At 46.0% G+C, this 19,657-nt stretch overlaps 1 protein-coding gene across 9 annotated transcripts in view; it reads right to left on the reverse strand.

Moving 5' to 3' along the window:
• Positions 1–705: 705 nt before the first annotated feature.
• LOC144125989 (major facilitator superfamily domain-containing protein 12-like) overlaps positions 706–19,657 on the reverse strand; it is a 51,730-nt gene continuing 32,778 nt past the window's right edge. For 6 of the 9 annotated variants that reach the window (XM_077659839.1, XM_077659838.1, XM_077659840.1 and 3 more), the window contains 6 exons: positions 11,072–11,164; positions 10,030–10,122; positions 8,321–8,503; positions 7,622–7,716; positions 4,866–5,017; positions 706–2,637 (listed from right to left, as the gene is read on the reverse strand). In XM_077659839.1, the coding sequence (XP_077515965.1) occupies positions 2,513–2,637; positions 4,866–5,017; positions 7,622–7,716; positions 8,321–8,503; positions 10,030–10,122; positions 11,072–11,164 (741 nt within the window). In that variant the 3' untranslated portion in view covers positions 706–2,512. The remainder of the gene's footprint in view (positions 2,638–4,865; positions 5,018–7,621; positions 7,717–8,320; positions 8,504–10,029; positions 10,123–11,071; positions 11,165–19,657) is intronic. The other 3 variants (XM_077659845.1, XM_077659846.1, XM_077659844.1) reach the window with 1 other exon arrangement.

The raw sequence follows: 19,657 nt of genomic DNA on the forward strand, positions 1-19,657 counted from the left end.
ATTTATCCTAGAGGCAGGATTTTGAGTGTGAAAGCACTACTTTAAGAGGTCAAACCGGCTCACCGGTTTGTGTGAAGCTTGACCTTGTGGGTGAACTTGGGCAAACCATAAATAAATATTGCCGCAACTGGGATTCGAACCAGAACGAACACATCAGCTTCGCTGGCCACTGCGCGAGAGTACTAGGCTATCGCCGCAACCGATCATGCACAGTGTTAAACTGCCACGCATTATCGTGCTGTGCATTGCAAATGGTCTTCTCCATCAATGAACGCTACTGTCCGACTAATATTTGCTATGTGAGCTATAGACGATTTACAGCGCCGTATCATGGCGCCTGCCGTCTTTGATCACGTGATCACGTCGCCATTACATGCCTTCTGACTGTTCAGCACATGATGCGCAGGAACACCAGGAACACCACAGGATAGCAACAGCAAGTGATGAAAGAATTATCTCAAGGATGAACTGGCTTACTTCTCTACTCCCACCTCTCCCCAGTTGCCAGCAAGTCGATTAACCACATTCGAGCTATCGTGGATTCTTAACATCAGACTTGGTGCTGGACTAAAGGCGTATTCTCACACAGCTTTATGCACACTGTGCGTCACACGTAATGAAAGCATCATTTTAAAAGCATGCCACTTATGACATGGACCCAAGGCTCCACAGCATTCCAAACAGCAGTCAAAAACAAGCCACAGCTTCAGGCACACACATTTATTAATCTCATTTTTGATTAAATATACGTCCAAGTATATATATTATTATACATATCTGGGCTCTTTATATAAATAAACACATGCTGCTACATACTCAATAAGGAGCACTAAAATTCATGCTGCTGTACCCAAAACAACAATAGGTTGATGGACTGAAGCTAGGAGGACAACATAAATGCCCTCTGAAGAACAGCAGTGTATCACCAGAAAAAAGGCCCATCAGCAAGACCCATGACTACCAGGAGCCTACCATGGAGCCTAGCTTGTGGTCAGTTTAGTCCCTTTTTATGCTCTGCTCTCCTGGACAGCACAATGCAATTCCCCAAGTGAAACAGATATATCTCACATATGTAACAGAGGGCTAGAGTGCTAAAAAATAAAAAAATAACAATGACAGCTTCTTCATTTTGATTGTAGAAACAGAACGGCAAGACAATTAAACAGACTTGCCCTTCAAATTGCACGCAAGAAGTCTGAGCACAAAAATATGTACAAAAGGAATGTGTGCAAAGACGGCAAGTATGCTCTGACTGCGTGCAGGGTTGAACCCTAGACAGCAAAGAAACTACCATGAGAATAGGAAAACTGGAGAAAGAGTTATCACTAAACCCCATCTGCATTATGTCAGCAGTTAATGGGATATAAATGAGAGCTGGTTAACAAACAAGTGTGGCTCCTTTGATGCTTATTTCTAATTTGTGTTCGTATCACAATATATATACTCATACGTGTCAATAAATATGCTGGTGAACAGTAACCAGTCTTCAGCGCAGACAAAAATCAGTTTGTTGCAACTGCTACACAGCCATTGCAACATATCTGAGTGCACTTCAATTTAACAGCTTACAGGCCTCGTCAAATAGATATATTATTTTTTTTTTAAAGGTCCATTGCATCATTCTAAATTTTCATAAACATTTTGCTTTTGGCAGTTTTCCTCAGTTAAGGATTTAATAATGCAAAAAATTGCATTGCTGTTACGATTCATTCCGACAAATATTTCAGGTTCAATGAGTTAAATGGTGGCTAACAATCCTTGTTTCTTTGACCACCAATGAAGATCATACTATAACTGACAAAGAAAAAGAACACTTAGTGTTCGATAACAGTGGAGTACATAAAAAAAAAGGTGCCTACGAACAAGCTGTGATGCCATTATGTTCCCAAAACTAAAAACAGGTCTGTAAAATACTTATATTAGGACGCAACCCTGCTTAATAAAGTACACATATAGTCTTAAAGACATAAAAACCCGATTATGAAAGTGAACGATTGGCACAGAGTAGCCTTCAATGATAGGAGATGCCCAGAAATGGGGTCGAAAAAGAAAAAGCTAGACAATGGTATCGAAACAACAAACTTCAGAAAAAAAAAGAGAGAAGCAATGTGAAATAATCTCCTTTCAGTAATGTGTAGTAAAAATCTAAAACTTTACAAGTAAATAAGTCTCTGTGCATGATGTGCACTGTATAATTTCATGTACAGGTGCCTGTGGAGCCATTGGAAACCCCACAGACAACGATTGAGCATTCTGCTTTGCGAGTTTCAACCTGGTCAGGGAAGAATAGCAGGCAAGTGTGCCACGTCGACTGAAAGAGCAGATTCGTAGATCACCCTGTCAAACACTGTCTTGAGTTCACAACACACATCCTGCGCAGCAGATCTTCTCAAAATGTAATGCTGGAAGACGACCACTGAAAGAGTCCGTAGGATTGCATTTGAAGAAATGTTTCATGAAGAAGCGTGCCCACGACCAAGTACCCGGCACAACAAAAGCAATGCACCTTCTACTATGCACTCGACGTCGACCCTAGAAGTGGTGACGTCGGCAAGTAGTTGCCAATGCTCTCCTCATACTCTGCTGGACTAGAAGACCGAACGTCCACAATGTCTCCTGGCCTGGTGTTCGTGGAAACTGCAAAGCAAGACGTGTGCAGGAACATGCAAGCTCAGCAACATTCATTAAATGCCACAATGTGCAGAAAAATATGCAAACTCCAACACACACTGAGTGCCATCCGGGAGCCAGCATTAAAAGGACACTGAGGAAAACTCCGCCCAATTTTCATTCTTAGTAAAATTTGATTACAAAGCTCTTTTTGGCCATGTTGATGTATGGTTGGCAGAAAAATGGCACACTTATTGCCAAAGAAACTGAATTTAAAAATGTTCCTGCCTCTCGACTCGAAATTGTGACGTCAAGACCGAAAAGGACCTTGTGATCATCATTTGTGATCACCGTTGGCCGCTCGTGATCATCGTTAGCCATTTGTGATCACCGTTTGGAAGTGGATGGTGGTGTAACCTAGCCTCAGGGACATGTGCTGTAAAAACAGTCTTGATGTTGCCGCAGTTCGCTTGCCAAAATGGCACCAGTATTTCATTCCTTTACCTTTTCTAGCTTTTAACAGCTGTGTTATCAGTGAAAACATTCTCTGTCTTTAGAATGTGGTAATCTATCAATACATATTAACTTCCATTTGTCTTCAGGGTCCCTTTAAAGCCTGCACTCAGCTCTCAATAGTTTATTTTTAAAGAGAGGCTCTTACCTTTCTATAATAGATGGGGCAAGCATTAGTGTTCTTTGTTGGTTAGTTACGACGCTTTTATTATCTGGAGTATTTAATGGCGATAACTGTTGTACTACTGAGTTCTGAAGGTGAGGTTATCACAAAACTGCCACAAAATTGTTGACAGCCACAGAAACTACAAATTTGGAAAAGATAATGTTCATACAACACAAACTCCACAGCTGTGAGAGGTCTAAATTACAGTACGATAAACACACTTGGCAGGTCACTGAAAACGCTATTCTGATATCTTGAATCTTTAAGCAACAGTACTAAATTCACATAGGAACTCCAAATACTTAAGAAGAGTAGTACATCAAACATGCCCCTTTTGCACTAACTTTTCAATTTTTGGAAATGTTGCTTAAAACGTTTGATGGCCTTTATCAAAAATTATGGGGGCCTTCTTAACCAAATTCCTAAAGAAGAACAATATGATAGCATCCAAGCACCTAGGTTGCGGTGTATGCATGAGTTATCACCTTCTAAAATGTTGCAGTACCTTCTATTGGATTATTGTATGGGATTATGTTAAGCGACCCAATGGTCCACCTTAATCCATTTTCTGGGGTAGGCCTAGTTCCAAAATTTTTGGGGTCCTTTCGGTGAGCCACCATCCAAATTCTGAGGGTCCTCAGAGTTTCAAATCTGGCAGCACCCTACGATTGGTCCATTGGTGGTCACATGGTTTTGATAGTCATGATCTTCTCAATCACATCCATAGATCGCTGGCAATCCTCATACCATTCATTAATGGTGCAGTGGTTAAGCGATGCGCCACTGCCCTGGTAGATGGCTGTTTCAAACACAACTTCTGGTGGGGCTTGTGAGACCCAGGTTTCTCTTCGCGGGCTCCCATAAGGCTCATGCGCAGCGCCATGGTGAGCAGGTGACAACTGCACTGAATTTGGCAACGATGGCAGTTTGCTCACAATCCAGTGGGCAGGCTGCCACCTGCAATGGTGGGCAGGTTGTGATAATATCACAAGGCCACGTGACCTCTCTCGACTACTAATCAGGGTATTTCCTGACAAAGAAGCCGGAAATTTTTTGCGAGACGACAACCTAAATGTTATCGATTTAAAACGGTAACGATAGCTTCTGGCATTTAGTTGCTCTGCAAGAAGTTCTGTAAGTTCCACCCAATCGCCTCGGAAGTTGACTAGTGAGGGTATTTTATGTTCCAATGTTTTCATATCGAAATGCCACCAGTAAACATCCCTTCTCAAGGTTTGTAGACTAACTCAAAATTTTAAAAAGACAAGTTCTCAGCAGTGTAGTTCTCCAATAGAACCAATAACAAAAACTTTGCCTTAACCTTAGCCTTGTTGCGGTCGTCTGAAGACTGGCTATACCTGCAGATGTGCTAAATTCGCATTACAAGTGGATACATACAGCAGCTCCTGCTGTTTATGGAGGGTTATCAAGCAGTCAATTATGCGGTAAAGTGCATAAGGAGGCCAGGTGATCAATTTTAACCACTTTCAACCAAGAATTCGCTTGAAGACATCAATATAGCAAATCCTCCCACGGCATTGTACTTCCAGGGAAGCAAATAGTGTGCAGCACTTACCACCTGCACTGCCACCATTTCTCGAGTTTATCGAGGTGTCATGGTTGATGGCAAAGAGCGAGAGTGCGAAGAGGATTCCACCCACAGCAGCACCACCACAGACGAACACCATCACATTCTGGTAGTAGTTGTCTCGTACCCCTAACAGTGATCTGGGAAAGAACAAAAAAGAAATTTTCACCCCACACTATAATAAACTGCGTGCATAATTTGCAGCAAACTTTGTAGTTTTCCATGCCTTGAACTAATCATATGGCTACATGTAACAGCAGCAACTTGGGGGGGTGGTATCCTGCAAGATGGAAAGTTACAGTCGCGGGTAAAAAAGATTAGCACACAGGACGGAACAACGGAGCGCCGGGTTACGAAGAGGCTGATAACGAGAGTGCTGGGCCGTTCCCATTCTACAGTATTAGGGGGGGGTTCAGCGGAGTGTGACGGCCCAGCAAGATATATTTTTCTGCCACGCCCTCTTTTTTTTTTGATACAGCCTTGCTCCCGCAGGCGAATGGTGAAGAATAGGATAGTTGTTTGTTTTTTTGCTTGTTTGGCAGTTATTTTTGCGAGCAGCCTCAGCCGCGCTGCGGAAGGATGACTATGAAAGAAGAGGAAACAATTGCCTGAAATAGGATGGTTTATTGGATGTTGCCTAAGCAATATGCCAAGCGAAGAAAAACAGTGATATCGCTCAGCATGTTCGCGATGGGCGATAACAGGAGTTATAAATTAGACCCACGCCATAAGAATCTCGCCAGAAGGAAAAAAGACATGCCACGCGTCAACCTCGGTACAAGAGCTGAAATCCTGACATTAGTTCAGGAAGGCAGATCCCGGAGAAGCATTGCTGCCGAAGTAGGGTGCGCAGTAGGGACTGTGACCCGCATTGTGCATGCCTTCCTAAAAGAAGAGAGGACTGGCGACGCGGAGCGTAGCGGACGTACGAGAGCCCTAACTGAGGAGCAAGATCGACTGATCATTGATGCCGCCTTCCGCAGCCCTCATATTACCGCTGCCGAGATACAGCAGGAACTGGGCCTCCAGGGAGTCTCTTTGCGGACGATTAGGAGACGCCTTCGGTCAGCCAGACTGTATAGTCGTGTCGCTTGTCGGAGGCCACTTCTCACTGCACATCACCAACGACTCAGTCTCGACTTTGCCACAAGCCACCTCACTTGGACTGCAGAAGATTGGGGGCTAGTCATATTCTCAGATGAATCGACTTTCTCCACGAAGTGGGACTAGCAGCGGCGTGTCTGGAGGCCGGTTGGCGCGCGGTAGGTGCACAACAATCCTTTTTTATCTGTTACTTACTCGAGGGCGAGACATTGATCTGGCCAGTGACTACTGTTAGTGCTCCTTCTCAAGTGAAATGCATTGTATGCTGCTGTTATTTTTATACGGTTTTATCGCTAAAAGTTCATCTTGGTGCACTTAAGGTGTAGCATTCTAATCTTTAACACTTAAGAGTCATGAATGACTATGCTTAAGTTATTAGAAATTTCAATCTTTTACTCCATACTAACGAGAGGTTCTGGCCAATAGGTGCTCAGCTTTTCTCAGACAAATTTCTGCTGTCACCCTCCGATGATTTCGGAGAGTCACGAAAGCAGACGATATGAGCTGAATTGGATAAAGTCACTCGGCAGAAAACGAGATCAAAATATTCTTTCAAAGGTAAAGCCTCGTTAAATCAATTCTGATATTTTTTTTCTGCTCAGTTATCCGAAAATGTCGGAAGCGCTTCAGTTGAAGCAGACGAAATGGCCGGAACTGTGTAATGAAAGGGCCCATGCTTCTTGCAGCCTTTGCCTCGGCACCTTGTCGAGACGCCTTCCAGTGCAGAAAACAGATGGCGCCACTGCTGCCCTTCAGCGAAAAAACAGCGCTTGTGGGTTTCCGTACGCCAATCTCGACGCAGACAAATATGTTTTCTATGTTTTCGCATCATGTACAGCTCAACTAAGTAAGTACCGTTGCAAAATTTGCTACGATAAAAAAGTTATGATAATATGAAGCTCTGTGTGCAGTTGCACTGCTAATGAGCCAGTGGTTGAGGCAGGGAAGTTTTTTGAAAGTCTTCACGATAAAAATGCACAATACTGTACACCTTTGGTAAAGTGAATGATCAGTGCTAGCTGGTCCATGTTGTGGTTTTAAAATTATTGCATTTGCTTTGGATGTTGTTGCCTCGAATGAGTGGTCGATAGTTGTGGTTTTGTTTTAGCATGGTTACAATGATACTTAATGCCATGAAAAATGCGTTGTCACTGACTTGATCATCTTATGCAGCACATTTGCTGTCGACGTCCCTGAAGGCACTCATCCTGCTTGACGCACCGCATGACTGGGACTCTTGCTTTCCACATAAGTGCAGCGTTCAGATTATGACACTCCCCCTCATCAGTATCCACAGCCCTTCCACAACACGACTGATGAGCCATGTCGATGCTGGCAGCTTTATCACAACTGCTGCAGCTGCTATTGAGCAGTCACGCAGGATGCCACACACCATGCAGTCATTTCAGAATGTTATCTTGAACAGTGTTTCAAGGCTTTTGGAAGCATATTGCTGCGATCGCACACCCTACTCGGTGACTAAGAAATTAGTGCGAGTCGCGAGGCACAGGCACGTGTGGGTGGTCATGTGGTTGAGGACACTTCGTGTTGACAGTCACTACCACCATGAAGAGCCAAGAACCTTCGCCTTGAGAGCTAGCACACTGGGAGGCAACATAAAGCACATCAGTGCCACTCACTTGTACTTGTGCATGTCCTGGATAATGATGACTGCAATTCCATTGGCCATCTTATCCATAAAGCTCATTGCACCGAAAACAAATGCCCCACTTGTCTGAAAAGTAATACAATGATGACTATAGTATTTACATATCAGAGTTATTGCTTGGCTATGAGCGTCAGCACAAGGAAAAGATCTGAAACCCCTTTGCCGTGAAAACCTTTTTGCTAAGCCCTTTTTTCTGCTCACAGTAAAATGCGGCCACTGCAGTCGGGCACCATAGCCACAACCTCATGAACAGAAGTTGGCCACCATAGCCACTGAGCTAAAATACTGAGTCAAAAAAACATATGCTTTGTAGTTACAACAGGCTTTTAACTTAAAAACAACAAAACTCTACAGACTGCTCACATTCTTTGTTTGGAGTAATGTACGAGCAAAGGCACTACCCAGAGTTTCCTTCAGTGCTTACAGTGAATCACTGTTGTTTCACATGCTAACACATTCACTTCACCGAACAGGTAGTCGACTATTTACTTTTCATTCTTCCAAACAAGCAATGGTCAATTTTCTACAAACCGCACTAGTATTACAATTAAAAGTAGAATGCAAGCACTGTTTTTCTCTGCTGAATGCAAAAAGGAACTCGCGCAACACGAGCAGCATAATGCATCCTTGTTACAGCTCCCTACAGAACAGACGGCGGAGCAAGGCTTACTGTGTGGCCACCAATGAGCTCGTTTGTGATTGCAAGACTGGCAAGTAGCATGGTCGTGCTGGCCGCACCCACAACAGTGGCCACGCCATATATCTGGTAGTGGCTGAAGGTTGGCATCGGCTGGGCAAAGAGGATCCATGCGGAAGCACCCACACCCACTACGCCACCCACGAGGTACACATTCTGGGCAAGGAAAGATAAGATATATGTCAACATGAATACTGTATTTACTTGAATGTAACACGAGTTCTTTCCCAGATTTTTCCCCCCTAAAGTCTACCCTCACGTTATACACCATTTTCCGCCTTAGCCTCGCACCCAGTTCGCCGGCAGTGCGCAGGCTGCCTTCCTCCTCTCTGGTCTGTGCGATCGGCAGCGCCCGTGCCATGCTGTCAGTGTGCCTGCTTGGCGCTTGACACATTTTTGTCACGTTTTTGCTCTTTCATGGATTTAGCGCTATGACAACAAACTTGATATCCACTGGGAACCACTGCGTCGTCTTCGGATGCAACAACTATCGAAAGCGGAATAAAAAATTGGAAATAGAAACATGCGACGCTATGGCTAGCCACTCCGGCACTGTGATTGCAGGCATTTTCAGCTGCATCAATTTCTTTCAGACGAACAGCAGCGACAGCTTTGTGTTTGAGCTATTTATGTTTTTAAGCAAAAAATTATACCTTGGAATCAACTTTTATTCAAGTGAAAATTAGATGGCGACGCATGTACCGACAAAAAGACAAAAGGACATTAGCACAGGCTGGTCGACGAACGCTGGCTTGTTGTACTTTGACAACACAGTAGACTACTCTGGACTCAATTTTTGTGGGCTAGACTCGCCTAGGCACCACTGTGAAGCCACAATAAATGTGTCTGGTGTGTTTGCACCTGTTTTTATCCTCAAATATTCAATCCTACGATTGCGGTCTTGCTCAACGACCGTTAAAGCAACATTATGGGCATATGAACGGTACCGCTAGGAATGGATCGGCCGTGATCGATCCAGCCACAGTTATGATTGGTGTGAAAGAGAAAAGCAAATTGTGAATTAAGTGTAATTAGCAGGACGTATGCAGTGAGGGTGGGAGTGCAATGAGTCTGCACAAGCTTTCGCGCACGCGAGGAAGATGAATAAACATGTCTATTAAAGGTACTTTGTTTTGAATTCTTAAGCCTTGCGTTACATTCGTGGTTTTATTTTTCCCACTGGGCAGCATGTAAAATCACCCCTTGCGTTACATTCACAGTCACGTTACATGCAAGCAAATATGGTAATTCCATGTGTGCAAGAGATAATAAATGTTCCTTAAAAAAGCATAAATAAGCACGTGCCACATATTGAACAGTAATAATCTATCTTGTGGCACAGAAATGTATACCAGCAAGGCAAATATGGCACAAGACAAGGGGGGGGCAGTCGACACAACTGTACCGATTCCTCAGTGCTTTTCTCTATGGTCTTAAAGTATTGACTATGGTATATGTATTTACTTTCCCCAGTTGCCAACACTGCCTGTTTTGCTCCTGTATTCCAAGAAAAAATAAAAGGAAAAAAAGAACACACGAAACTGCTTGGAAGTAGCCAGACATACGGCCAGAATTATTCACCATAAAACAGTCAACCACAATCATCAGATATGGCCGGACAACTATTCAGACAGAAAATCATGCAATGACGCCAGCCTACACTGAACTGTACAACCGCTCACCTTAGTTCCTATGTGCCGTGCAGCAAGCTTGATGGGCAGTGAGGACACGAGGCCACTGACATACATGACGAGGGGAATGATTGCTATGCTTTCCTGAAATTTAAGAGGAACGCAACTGTCACCACGCTAGGCGGCCTTGCAAAGGCAATCCCTGGAGATTTTGGCACCACTTACGTTCGCACACAGCCTTGAGAGAAAGAAAAAAAAACAATTAAAGAACATAAAGCTCTCCTTCACCTGCATTTAAGCATTAAAAAGACACTGGAGACAATGCCATCCAATTCTTGTCCTTAGCAAAAATTGACTGCTTGGCTTTTTGGGGATGTGCTGATGTTTGTTTGGAAGCAAAAGATGCATTTATTGCCCAGAAAATTCGATTCAAGAATGGAACAACTTTTCCTGCTTGTGACTTGATTCAAACTCTTGACATTAATGATGAAAAGGACTTTGTGATAACAGCCTGGCAATCAACAGTGGTGTGGTCTAGACTAAAGGATCCTCAATAGAAAAAATAAAGAGATGACAGCATCACAATTTGGCTGTGAAAACAGTCATTGGCAGCAATATTAGTATGTATTTCGTCTTGTGAACTTTTCTAGCTCATAAGAACTCCCGTTTTCAGTGAAAATAGGACTTTTGTTATCAGAATGTATTAATTATCAATACTGGCCAGATTCAGTTTGTCTTCCGTGTCGTTATAAGAAAAAGTGTATCTGTCACCGAATGTGGTGAATGCCCCATTAACAGCAGTGCAAAACAAAAGCTAACATATTTTGCTCTCTAGTAGTGAAGCTCTTTCACAGCAGACCCCTAATAGCAACCATACCTGCAAAATTGTTACCATCAAGAATATGGCAAAGGCTAGACAATGCAGGGCAATTTGTCTCAATTCCCAGGCATTATTCCACTAGTACGTAGATTGCTTTTCGTGGTGTGCACAGCTGAATTAGGAGCACAAACTAATGAAACAGCATGTGTTAACTAAACTGACACACTGGTTGTAAAAACTCACTACTAGTACTAGATTTTGCACCGCACTCACCCTTCGCAGTAGAAGAGTGTCCTGTAAGTAGAGGGATATGTACACTTGATTCAGATTAACGTAGAGCCGAGTGAACATGTACAGAAGGGCCACCTGGAACAAAGTCATGCATTGAACAAAGCCTAGTTTCCAAACACAGTACTCAAAACACACAGCGCAAAGACACGTTCTTGCTGTGGATGTCAAAATGCAAAATGAAATGCTTGCTGAGCGTAAGCTGTAGACACAAACAAGACAGGGCAAGAGAGCTTAGTGACTACAGTTGAGCCTCGATAATTCGAATGAAGGAGGCCAAAAATTTCTTGAAATTATGCACAGTTCTAATTAACGGCAGCTTTTTTTAATAGACTTGATGTTCACAGGTCTAAAGTGTCAGTTTAAATAAAATGTCAGTTCAAATTAAGAGAGTTCAGATTAATCAAAGTCCTCTGTGTTAGTGTTTATAAAGTTTTCAGCTAATGGCATTAAATACCATGTTTACCTGGGTAATTTGCACCCTCACGTAATTTAAGAACCCGTAATTTATTACCCGGGTTTAGAAAAAAAACTTTTGCTCGCATATTTTATGCTCCCTGCTGCACCAGACCACTAGCATGCATGTGGGTGTGTGCAAAGCAGCCACACTGCTCTAATGAAGATGTCACTGCCAAAGCCAAGCCAAACCAAGGTCATTCCTGATGCATGAGAGGGGCGAGCCACACCAGCATTTCTGGGTGAGATCAGTGCGAGACTAGTGCCTAAGGCACCAGAACCAGCGTGCTTCTATTGCCTCGATACAATAACCCCCCACCCCCCTTCCAGAGACCCACCTACCAGTGGAAACGGTCAGCACCAGCTAAATATAGCTACGAAGGAGATAACGATATAATGAAAAAAATTACATCAGCAATGGTTTAATTAGGTTTAGGTTTATGGGGATTTAACGTCCCAAAGCGACTCAGGCTATGAGGGACGCCGTAGTGAAGGGCTCCGGAAATTTCGACCACCTGGGGTTCTTTAACGTGCACTGACATCGCACAGCACACGGGTCTCTAGAATTTCGCCTCCATCGAAATTCGACCGCCGCGGCCGGGATCGAACCCGCGTCTTTCGGGCCAGCAGCCGAGCGCCGTAACCACTCAGCCACCGCGGCGGCTTCAATGGTTTAATTAGTTTATAAATAGGGCCCTTCATTTTTGGGTTTAATTTTCCCCGAAACTGAGAGGGTAAAAATCAGGCAATGTTTATTTAGGCCAAACTCAGGTACAAATCGAGTGTTCTGGTTTTTCTGGGTCCTTTTTTGGAGCAGATTTACTACAAGCATATTTTTTTGTGTCCGGCATAAAAAAACCATATGTATTTTTCTCAGATTATTACAAATGCACCACAATGGAATGTTGCACTAAAGAAAAGTATTTACCATATTACACTATTTTTCGTCATCTACAGCAAGCAGTTCATCCCATACATTACTAATGTCCCACAAAGTACTATCGCATCTATGATAGACATGCCTGGCTTACTTGTACAGTGAAAAAACATTCATTCGAGATCACAACGGCCATTTTAAACACGGAAGAGCCTTCGAGCGGGACATCGTTAGATGGGATAGCACCCGATATAAAGATGGCAATAAAATGTCAGGTCAATACTCATGTTTTGGCTTGTCGCTACAAAAACATACTTTTCGAACTTACCTTCCGATTAAGCCAATGCATTGAATAAGAAACGTTAAACTTGATCTAAGATCTACCATTGAGAGAAAACGCCCCTCTGCAAGTAAGCACAGGATATCGACTTATTTTCGTTTGGTATATTCAACTTTGTGCAGAACAAGACATATATTCACTAGACGACGTATTCTCGAGAAGAAATCATGCTTAACACAAACCTCTACGGGGTGCAAGAACCAGATAAAATTGGGTTTTACCCAAAAACAAAGGGTCCTATTTATTTATTTATTTATTCCGTTGGACAGAACTGAGACTTGGGAAGCGCCAGCGGCCAGTGACAAAAGAAGACGATGACACAGTGTGGGTGTTGTTGAAGAAGAAGCTGACAATGTGCCGAACGCTAAAAACGCTCCTGTGTCGTGCCATACCGGGTTCCTGGTTTCTGAAGGACCTCTTGGTTGAAGGCCAGTTGATGTCTTATACTACAAGTGGTGGAGGTGCGACGATCTCTTCACCCTGGAGCTCCGCAGCAGTGTCCTGCCTCCAACTTCCATCATGACCGAGACCTTGCCCCAAGCTGCGCCCCCGTCACCCGCCGTCATCTGTTCTGGCGCCGCACGGCAGCGAGATCCCGCATTTTCAGTGGCACGGATGACACAAACGTAGAAGATTGGTTGGCGTCCTACGAATGCGTAAGCGCTTACAACCGTTAGGACGATACTGTTAAGCTTACGAACGTCATTTTCTATTTGACCGACGTGGCAAATCTGTGGTTTCGTAACTACAAGGCCGACATCTCCACCTGAGCGGCTCTCAAATCCAGCCTAACCGAAGTCTTTGGGCGTTCCGCTGTCCGTAAGCTCCGCGCAGAGCAACGCCTATGAAATCGGGCCCAACTCACTGCTGAAAACTTCACCAGTTACATAGAAGACGTCGTGGACCTGTGCAAACGTGTCAATTTCTCCATGAGCGAGGCTGACAAGATCAGGCGCATTATGAAAGGAACTGACGACGATACCTTTCAAATGCTCGTCGCCAAGGATCCCCAGCGTGTCTCCGACATCGTCAGCTTCTGCCAAAGCTTTGATGAGCTGCGCAAACAGCGCCTTTCCACACGGTGTTCCGGCCTGCAGGACGCCACTCTCTCAAGCTTGGCATTAACCGGGAATGATGCCATGGAGTACCAGTCCCTACTTCAACACATCCAAACCTTTGTTCGTGAGGAAGTCGCACGCCAGCTCTCGGTCTCCACGTGCCCGCCTCCACCTACCCCATTGCTGGCGCCCTGCCTTCAACGCGTCATCCAGGAGCAGGTCACTGAGGTGCTGCCTGCTGAACATCAGCAGCCTCTCCTCGCGGCGCTTCTCACATACGCTGATGCCGTGACCCGGCCAAGGCCCCAGCCTGTTGCCCCTACCTACAGGCCGCCCCACAATCTCTACGCGCAGCAGCAGCCTTCCCCTCCAGCTCCTCGGCCTGTTTCATGGCGCCAGCCAATGCCTGCAAACCCGTTGCACACGGCAGACAATCGGCCCATATGCTACGCCTGTGGTGTGGCTGGTCACGTGGCCCAATTGTGCCGCAGTCGCGATCCCCATCCCTACGCCTATCGACGTGAGCCAGCCTATGAGATTGCGACATCTCTGCTGCCTGCGTTCCATGACGAGCCTCCTCGCGACTCGTCCCGCTATGACATCCGTTCTAGCCGCTCGCCATCTCCTCGCCATCGTTCTCGTTCACCAATGACCCGCCGCCCACCGGCCGGCCAACCGAAAAACTGAAGGCCGCAGGTCCGGAGGCAAGAACTGCGACACCAGTGAATCGTCAAAGCCCTTTTTCTGTACCTGCCAACGTCATTGTGGTGTTCGTGGAGGGCATAGCCGCCAACGCGCTTATTGACACTGGTGCCGCACTTTCTGTCATAAGTTACGATCTTTGCCGTAGACTGAAAAAAGTGATGCCGCCACTTCCTTCCGTTTCCCTACGCATCGCCTCCGCTCAAGATATCTGCCCATAGAAGCTTGCACCGCCCGTCTCCTTACCAACGACGTTTCGTATATCATTGAATTCATCGTCCTCGCCCGCGCTTCGCACGACGTTATAATTGGTTGGGACTTTCTATCCACTCATCAAGCTGTCATCGATTGCACTCGTGCCGAACTTGAGTTATCGCCATTGACTGACGCTCCCTTTTCCGTGCCGCCTCCCGCTGACACTACAGTGATTGTCACTGAAGACACCGACGTTCCACCTTTCTCCTCCACCCTTGTGCAGCTTTCTTGTGGCACCCTCTCCGATGCAACCGTTGTTTACACTCCCTTGTCACACAGTGCCACCGTAAACTCCGTTTTACTGACCCACGCCCTGCTCACGATTTGTGATGGCTCAAGTGCTATTTACATTCGCAACCTGTTTTCCTGCCCTACAACTTTACTCCGTGGACAGTCGCTTGGCAGGGTCGGGTTGCTCGATCCCACCGATGCCTGCCCCCTCGACGATACCGATACCTCTGCTGCTCTTCCAATCAGCGCCATTACACCTACTCCTTACGCCAATGACCCGTCATCTCTTGACGTTTTTCAACGCTCCATCGACGCTTATTTTCAGGTGGCGTGGGCTACCGCCACCTGAACAAGATAACTCACAAGGACGTTTACCCTCTCCCACGTATCGTATTGACGACGCTCTCGACTGTCTGTAGGGAGCTGAGTTCTTTTCTTCTTTGGACCTCCGCTCTGGTTACTTGCAGGTGCCGATAGCAGAGGCCGATCGCCCGAAAACCGCCTTCGTTACACCCGATGGGCTCCATGAATTTAACGTCATGCCATTTGGCTTCTGCAAAGCTCCTGCCACTTTCGAGCATATGATGGACAACCTCCTTCGTGGGCTCAAGTGGCACACCTGCCTTTGTTATCTGGACGACATTGTCATCTTTTCTTCAGATTTCCCATCCCATCTTCAATGCTTTGAGACTGTCCTCCGCTGCCTGGCCGACACTGGTCTCCAACTCAACCTGAAGAAGTGCCGCTTCGGAGCTCGACAGCTAACCATCCTTGGACACGTCGTTTATAAGGATGGCGTTCCCCTGGGCCCGGCGAAACTGCGTGCTGTTGCGGAATTTCCGACACCAACTTCAATGAAAGAACTTTGCAGTTTCATCGGCCTTTGCTCCTACTTCTGCCGCTTCGTGCACAATTTCGCAACAGTCGTCGCCCCTCTCAGCAAGCTTCTTTCCCACCACGACCTGTCGGCCTGGTCACAAGTCTGTGATGATGCCTTTAGCACGCTACGCCGCCTTCTGACCTCTCCGCCGATCCTGCGTCACTTCGACCCTGAGTTGCCAACCGAAATCTACACCGATGCTAGTGGTGTCGGCCTCGGAGCCGTTCTCGCTCAGCGCAGGCCTGGCTTTACCGAACACGTCGTCGCTTAAGCCAGCCGAACGATCACAAAAGCTGAAGCGAATTATTCCGTCACAGAGAAAGAGTGCTTAGCGATCCTTTGGGCAATTGCAAAATTTCGCCCTTACTTGTACGGGCGTCCTTTCGACGTTGTCACCGATCACCACGCACTCTGCTGGCTGTCGTCTTTGAAAGATCCCTCTGGCCGGCTGGCGCATTGGGCTTTGCGTCTCCAAGAGCACGACATTCGCGTTGTCTACCGATCCGTACGTAAACATGCAGATGCTGATGCTCTCTCCCGCTCCCCTTTGCCGCTGGATGCCACTTCTACTGTCTCCGCCCTGGAACCTTCGTTGATCATGATCACCGATATGGCTGCTGAACAGCGTCGGGACCCATGGATCGCTGCCCTTTTAGATCTATTATCGAACCCATCCTCACGCCCTTCTCCTGCTCGTGCCCTCCACCGTCAATCGCACCATTTTGCCATCAGAGATTACCTTCTTTACCGCCGCAATTACCTGCTGGATGGACGCAAATGGCTGCTCGTCATCCCGACCAATATGCGTTCCGCCATTTGCTCCCACTTCCACGATGACCCCCAGTGCGCCCACGCCGGTGTGTTGAAGACCTTCACCCGCCTTCGCAGTCGGTACTACTGGCGCAGGATGTATCGTTACGTTCGCCGATACGTCCAGTCATGCCGCGAGTGTCAGCGCCGAAAACAACCACCTTGCCGCCCCGCAGCTCCTTTGCAGCCGCTGCCTTGCCCTGTCCGACCCTTCGAGCGTGTTAGTATCGATCTGTACGGTCCTCTTCCCACCACATCAACCGGCAATCGCTGAATAATTGTTGCCGTTGATCACCTTACCCGCTACGCCGAAACATCACCTTTACCTTCCGCTGCAGCCCCAGACGTTGCCTCCGTTATCCTTCGTCATATCATTCTCCGACATGGTGCTCCAAACGAGTTGCTGAGTGATCGAGGCCGTGTCGTCCTCTCTGAAGTTGTGCGTGCTCTTCTTCAGGAAAGTAACATCGTTCACCACACCACCTCCGCGTACCATCCACAAAAACAAACTATATGGTTGAACGCTTTAGCCGCACCTTGGGCAACATGCTGGCCATGTATGTTGCTTCGGACCATGGCAACTGGGACCGCATTCTACCCTGCGTGACTTTTGCTTATAACACCGCTACGCAATCGACCATCGGATTTTCTGCCTACTTTCTCCTTTACGACTGTGAGCCTTCTTGCACACTGGACACCATTCTCCCGTACAGTCCTGATCCTTCCGAGTTTACAACCCTTTCTCAAGCAGCCAAATACGCCGAAGAATGTCGCCAACTTGCCCGTTCCTTCACGTCTGAAGCCCAGCAGCGCCAGAAAAGCATCCGTGACCCATCTGCTATTGTTCTGCCTTACCCTACTGGCTCCTTGGTCTGGCTGCGGGTCCCGTCTTCCAGTCCTGGCCTCTCCTCGAAGCTCCTAAGCCAGTATCAAGGGCCTTATCGCATCATCCAGCCAACCTCTCCTGTAGATTACCTCATCGAGCCCCTCCAACCGTACCCGGATCACCGTCACCGTGGCCGCGAAATTGTCCACGTCGATCGCCTTAAATTGTACTACGATCCCCTCATCCTCGCCTCTTCATAAGTCGCCCGTCCGTATCCTCCCAGTCACCAGGATGGCAACCTTTTCGCCCGGGGGGTAGTTGGACAGAACTGAGGCTTGGGAAGCGCCAGCGGCCGGTGACAAAAGAAGACGACGACACAGTGTGGGTGTTGTTGAAGAAGAAGCCGACGACGTGCCGAACGCTAAAAACGCTCCTGTGTCATGCCGTACCGTGTTCCTGGTTTCTGAAGGACCTCTTGGTTGAAGGCCAGTTGACGTCTTATACTACAATTCAAATACCCTTAGGGCCCGAAGGCATTAAAGAGTGGAGTGGGAAGGACATACATTGGATCAGATACAGTGCAGCAGAAATACAAAATAGAAGAAATGAAAACGCGGCGAAAAATGAACAAAACATAACACAAAATAAGGCAAGAGAAGGCAAAGGGGAAAAAACAACAATTCCCAAAAGAGAGAACATTTCCGGCAGACAGCAATAAGACAACGAAAACGAACGCGAAATAAAACCGACTAAAATCATCAAATAAAGATTACATAGGGCAGTCTTAAAAGAACTTGGGTTAGAAATATCGACAATGTGCTTGGGAAGGTGGTTCCAACTGTCAGAAGTGTCGGGGACAAAAGAAGAAAAAGCGTGTTTAGTATGGCATGACGGAACACCTACTTTGCGAAGATGATCAATGCGGCCTGAAACATATGCAAGGGTAGTTAGTAGCCGGCTCTTAAGGACAGGATTGCAGTAATAGATCTTATGAAATAGGCATAAGCGCGAAATTTTTCTGCGGAGTGAAAGAGGTGGCAATGATAAGGTAGTTTTCATAGCAGTAACACTGGAGATACGGTGATAATTGGAAAGTGTGAAACGTGACACACGGTTTTGAACAGATTTGATTTCAGTAGCTAATGATGACAGGTCAGGGTCCCAGATAGATGCTGCATATTCCAATTTAGGCTGAACAAGTGTTTTATAAAGGAGCAATTTAATTGAAGTAGAAGAAAGGGAGAAGTTTCTACGCAGGTACCCCAACATGCGGTTAGCATTGTTAGTAATAAATTCCACGTGCAGATTCCAAGAAAGATTAGAAGTTATGTGCACACCACGGTACTTATACGAAGACACAGTTTCAAGAGGAATATTAATAAGGTCGTAAGTGACTATTCCAGTGTTACGTCGAGAAACACGCAAATGTTTACACTTATTAATGTTAAGTTCCATGTGCCATAATTTACACCATTCTGAAACTTGGTTAATATCAGATCGAAGGACAGAAGTGTCAGAGTCACAGTTAATTTCACGGTAAATAATGCAATCGTCGACAAAAAGACTTACGGAAGAAGTAATGTTGTTAGGCAAGTCATTAATATAAATGAGAAAAAGTAGGGACCCTAGGACAGAACCCTGGGGAACGCCTGACCCCACTGGAGAGGAACGAGAGTTGGATTTATTAGCAGTCACGTATTGAGAACGATTAGTGAGGAAAGACTGAAGCCACGAGATGATCTTAGGGTCAAGATTGAGATTATTTAATTTGAAAAGTAGTAATTGGCAAGAAACTTTGTCAAAGGCTTTGGAGAAATCGAGGAATATACAGTCAGCTATGGAACCCCGGTCAAGAATGAAATGAAGATCCCGTGTAAAATAGAAGTTGCGTCTCGCATGAGAATAATTTATGAAACCCGTGTTGACAATGACTGAGAAAAGAATTTGACTCAAGAAAATTGGCAAGGTGAGAGCAGATGACATGTTCCATGATCTTACAAGGGATGCTAAGAAGTGAAACGGGCCGATAATTATTAGGAGAATGTTTGACGCCAGCCATGTGCAGAGGAACCACCTTGCCCACCTTCCAGTCGCTAGGAACACAGCCAGACACAAGAGATTGTTGAAAGAGTTCAG

The sequence above is a fragment of the Amblyomma americanum genome, chromosome 3 (assembly GCF_052857255.1).
Source record: "Amblyomma americanum isolate KBUSLIRL-KWMA chromosome 3, ASM5285725v1, whole genome shotgun sequence".
Taxonomy (NCBI): domain Eukaryota; kingdom Metazoa; phylum Arthropoda; class Arachnida; order Ixodida; family Ixodidae; genus Amblyomma; species Amblyomma americanum.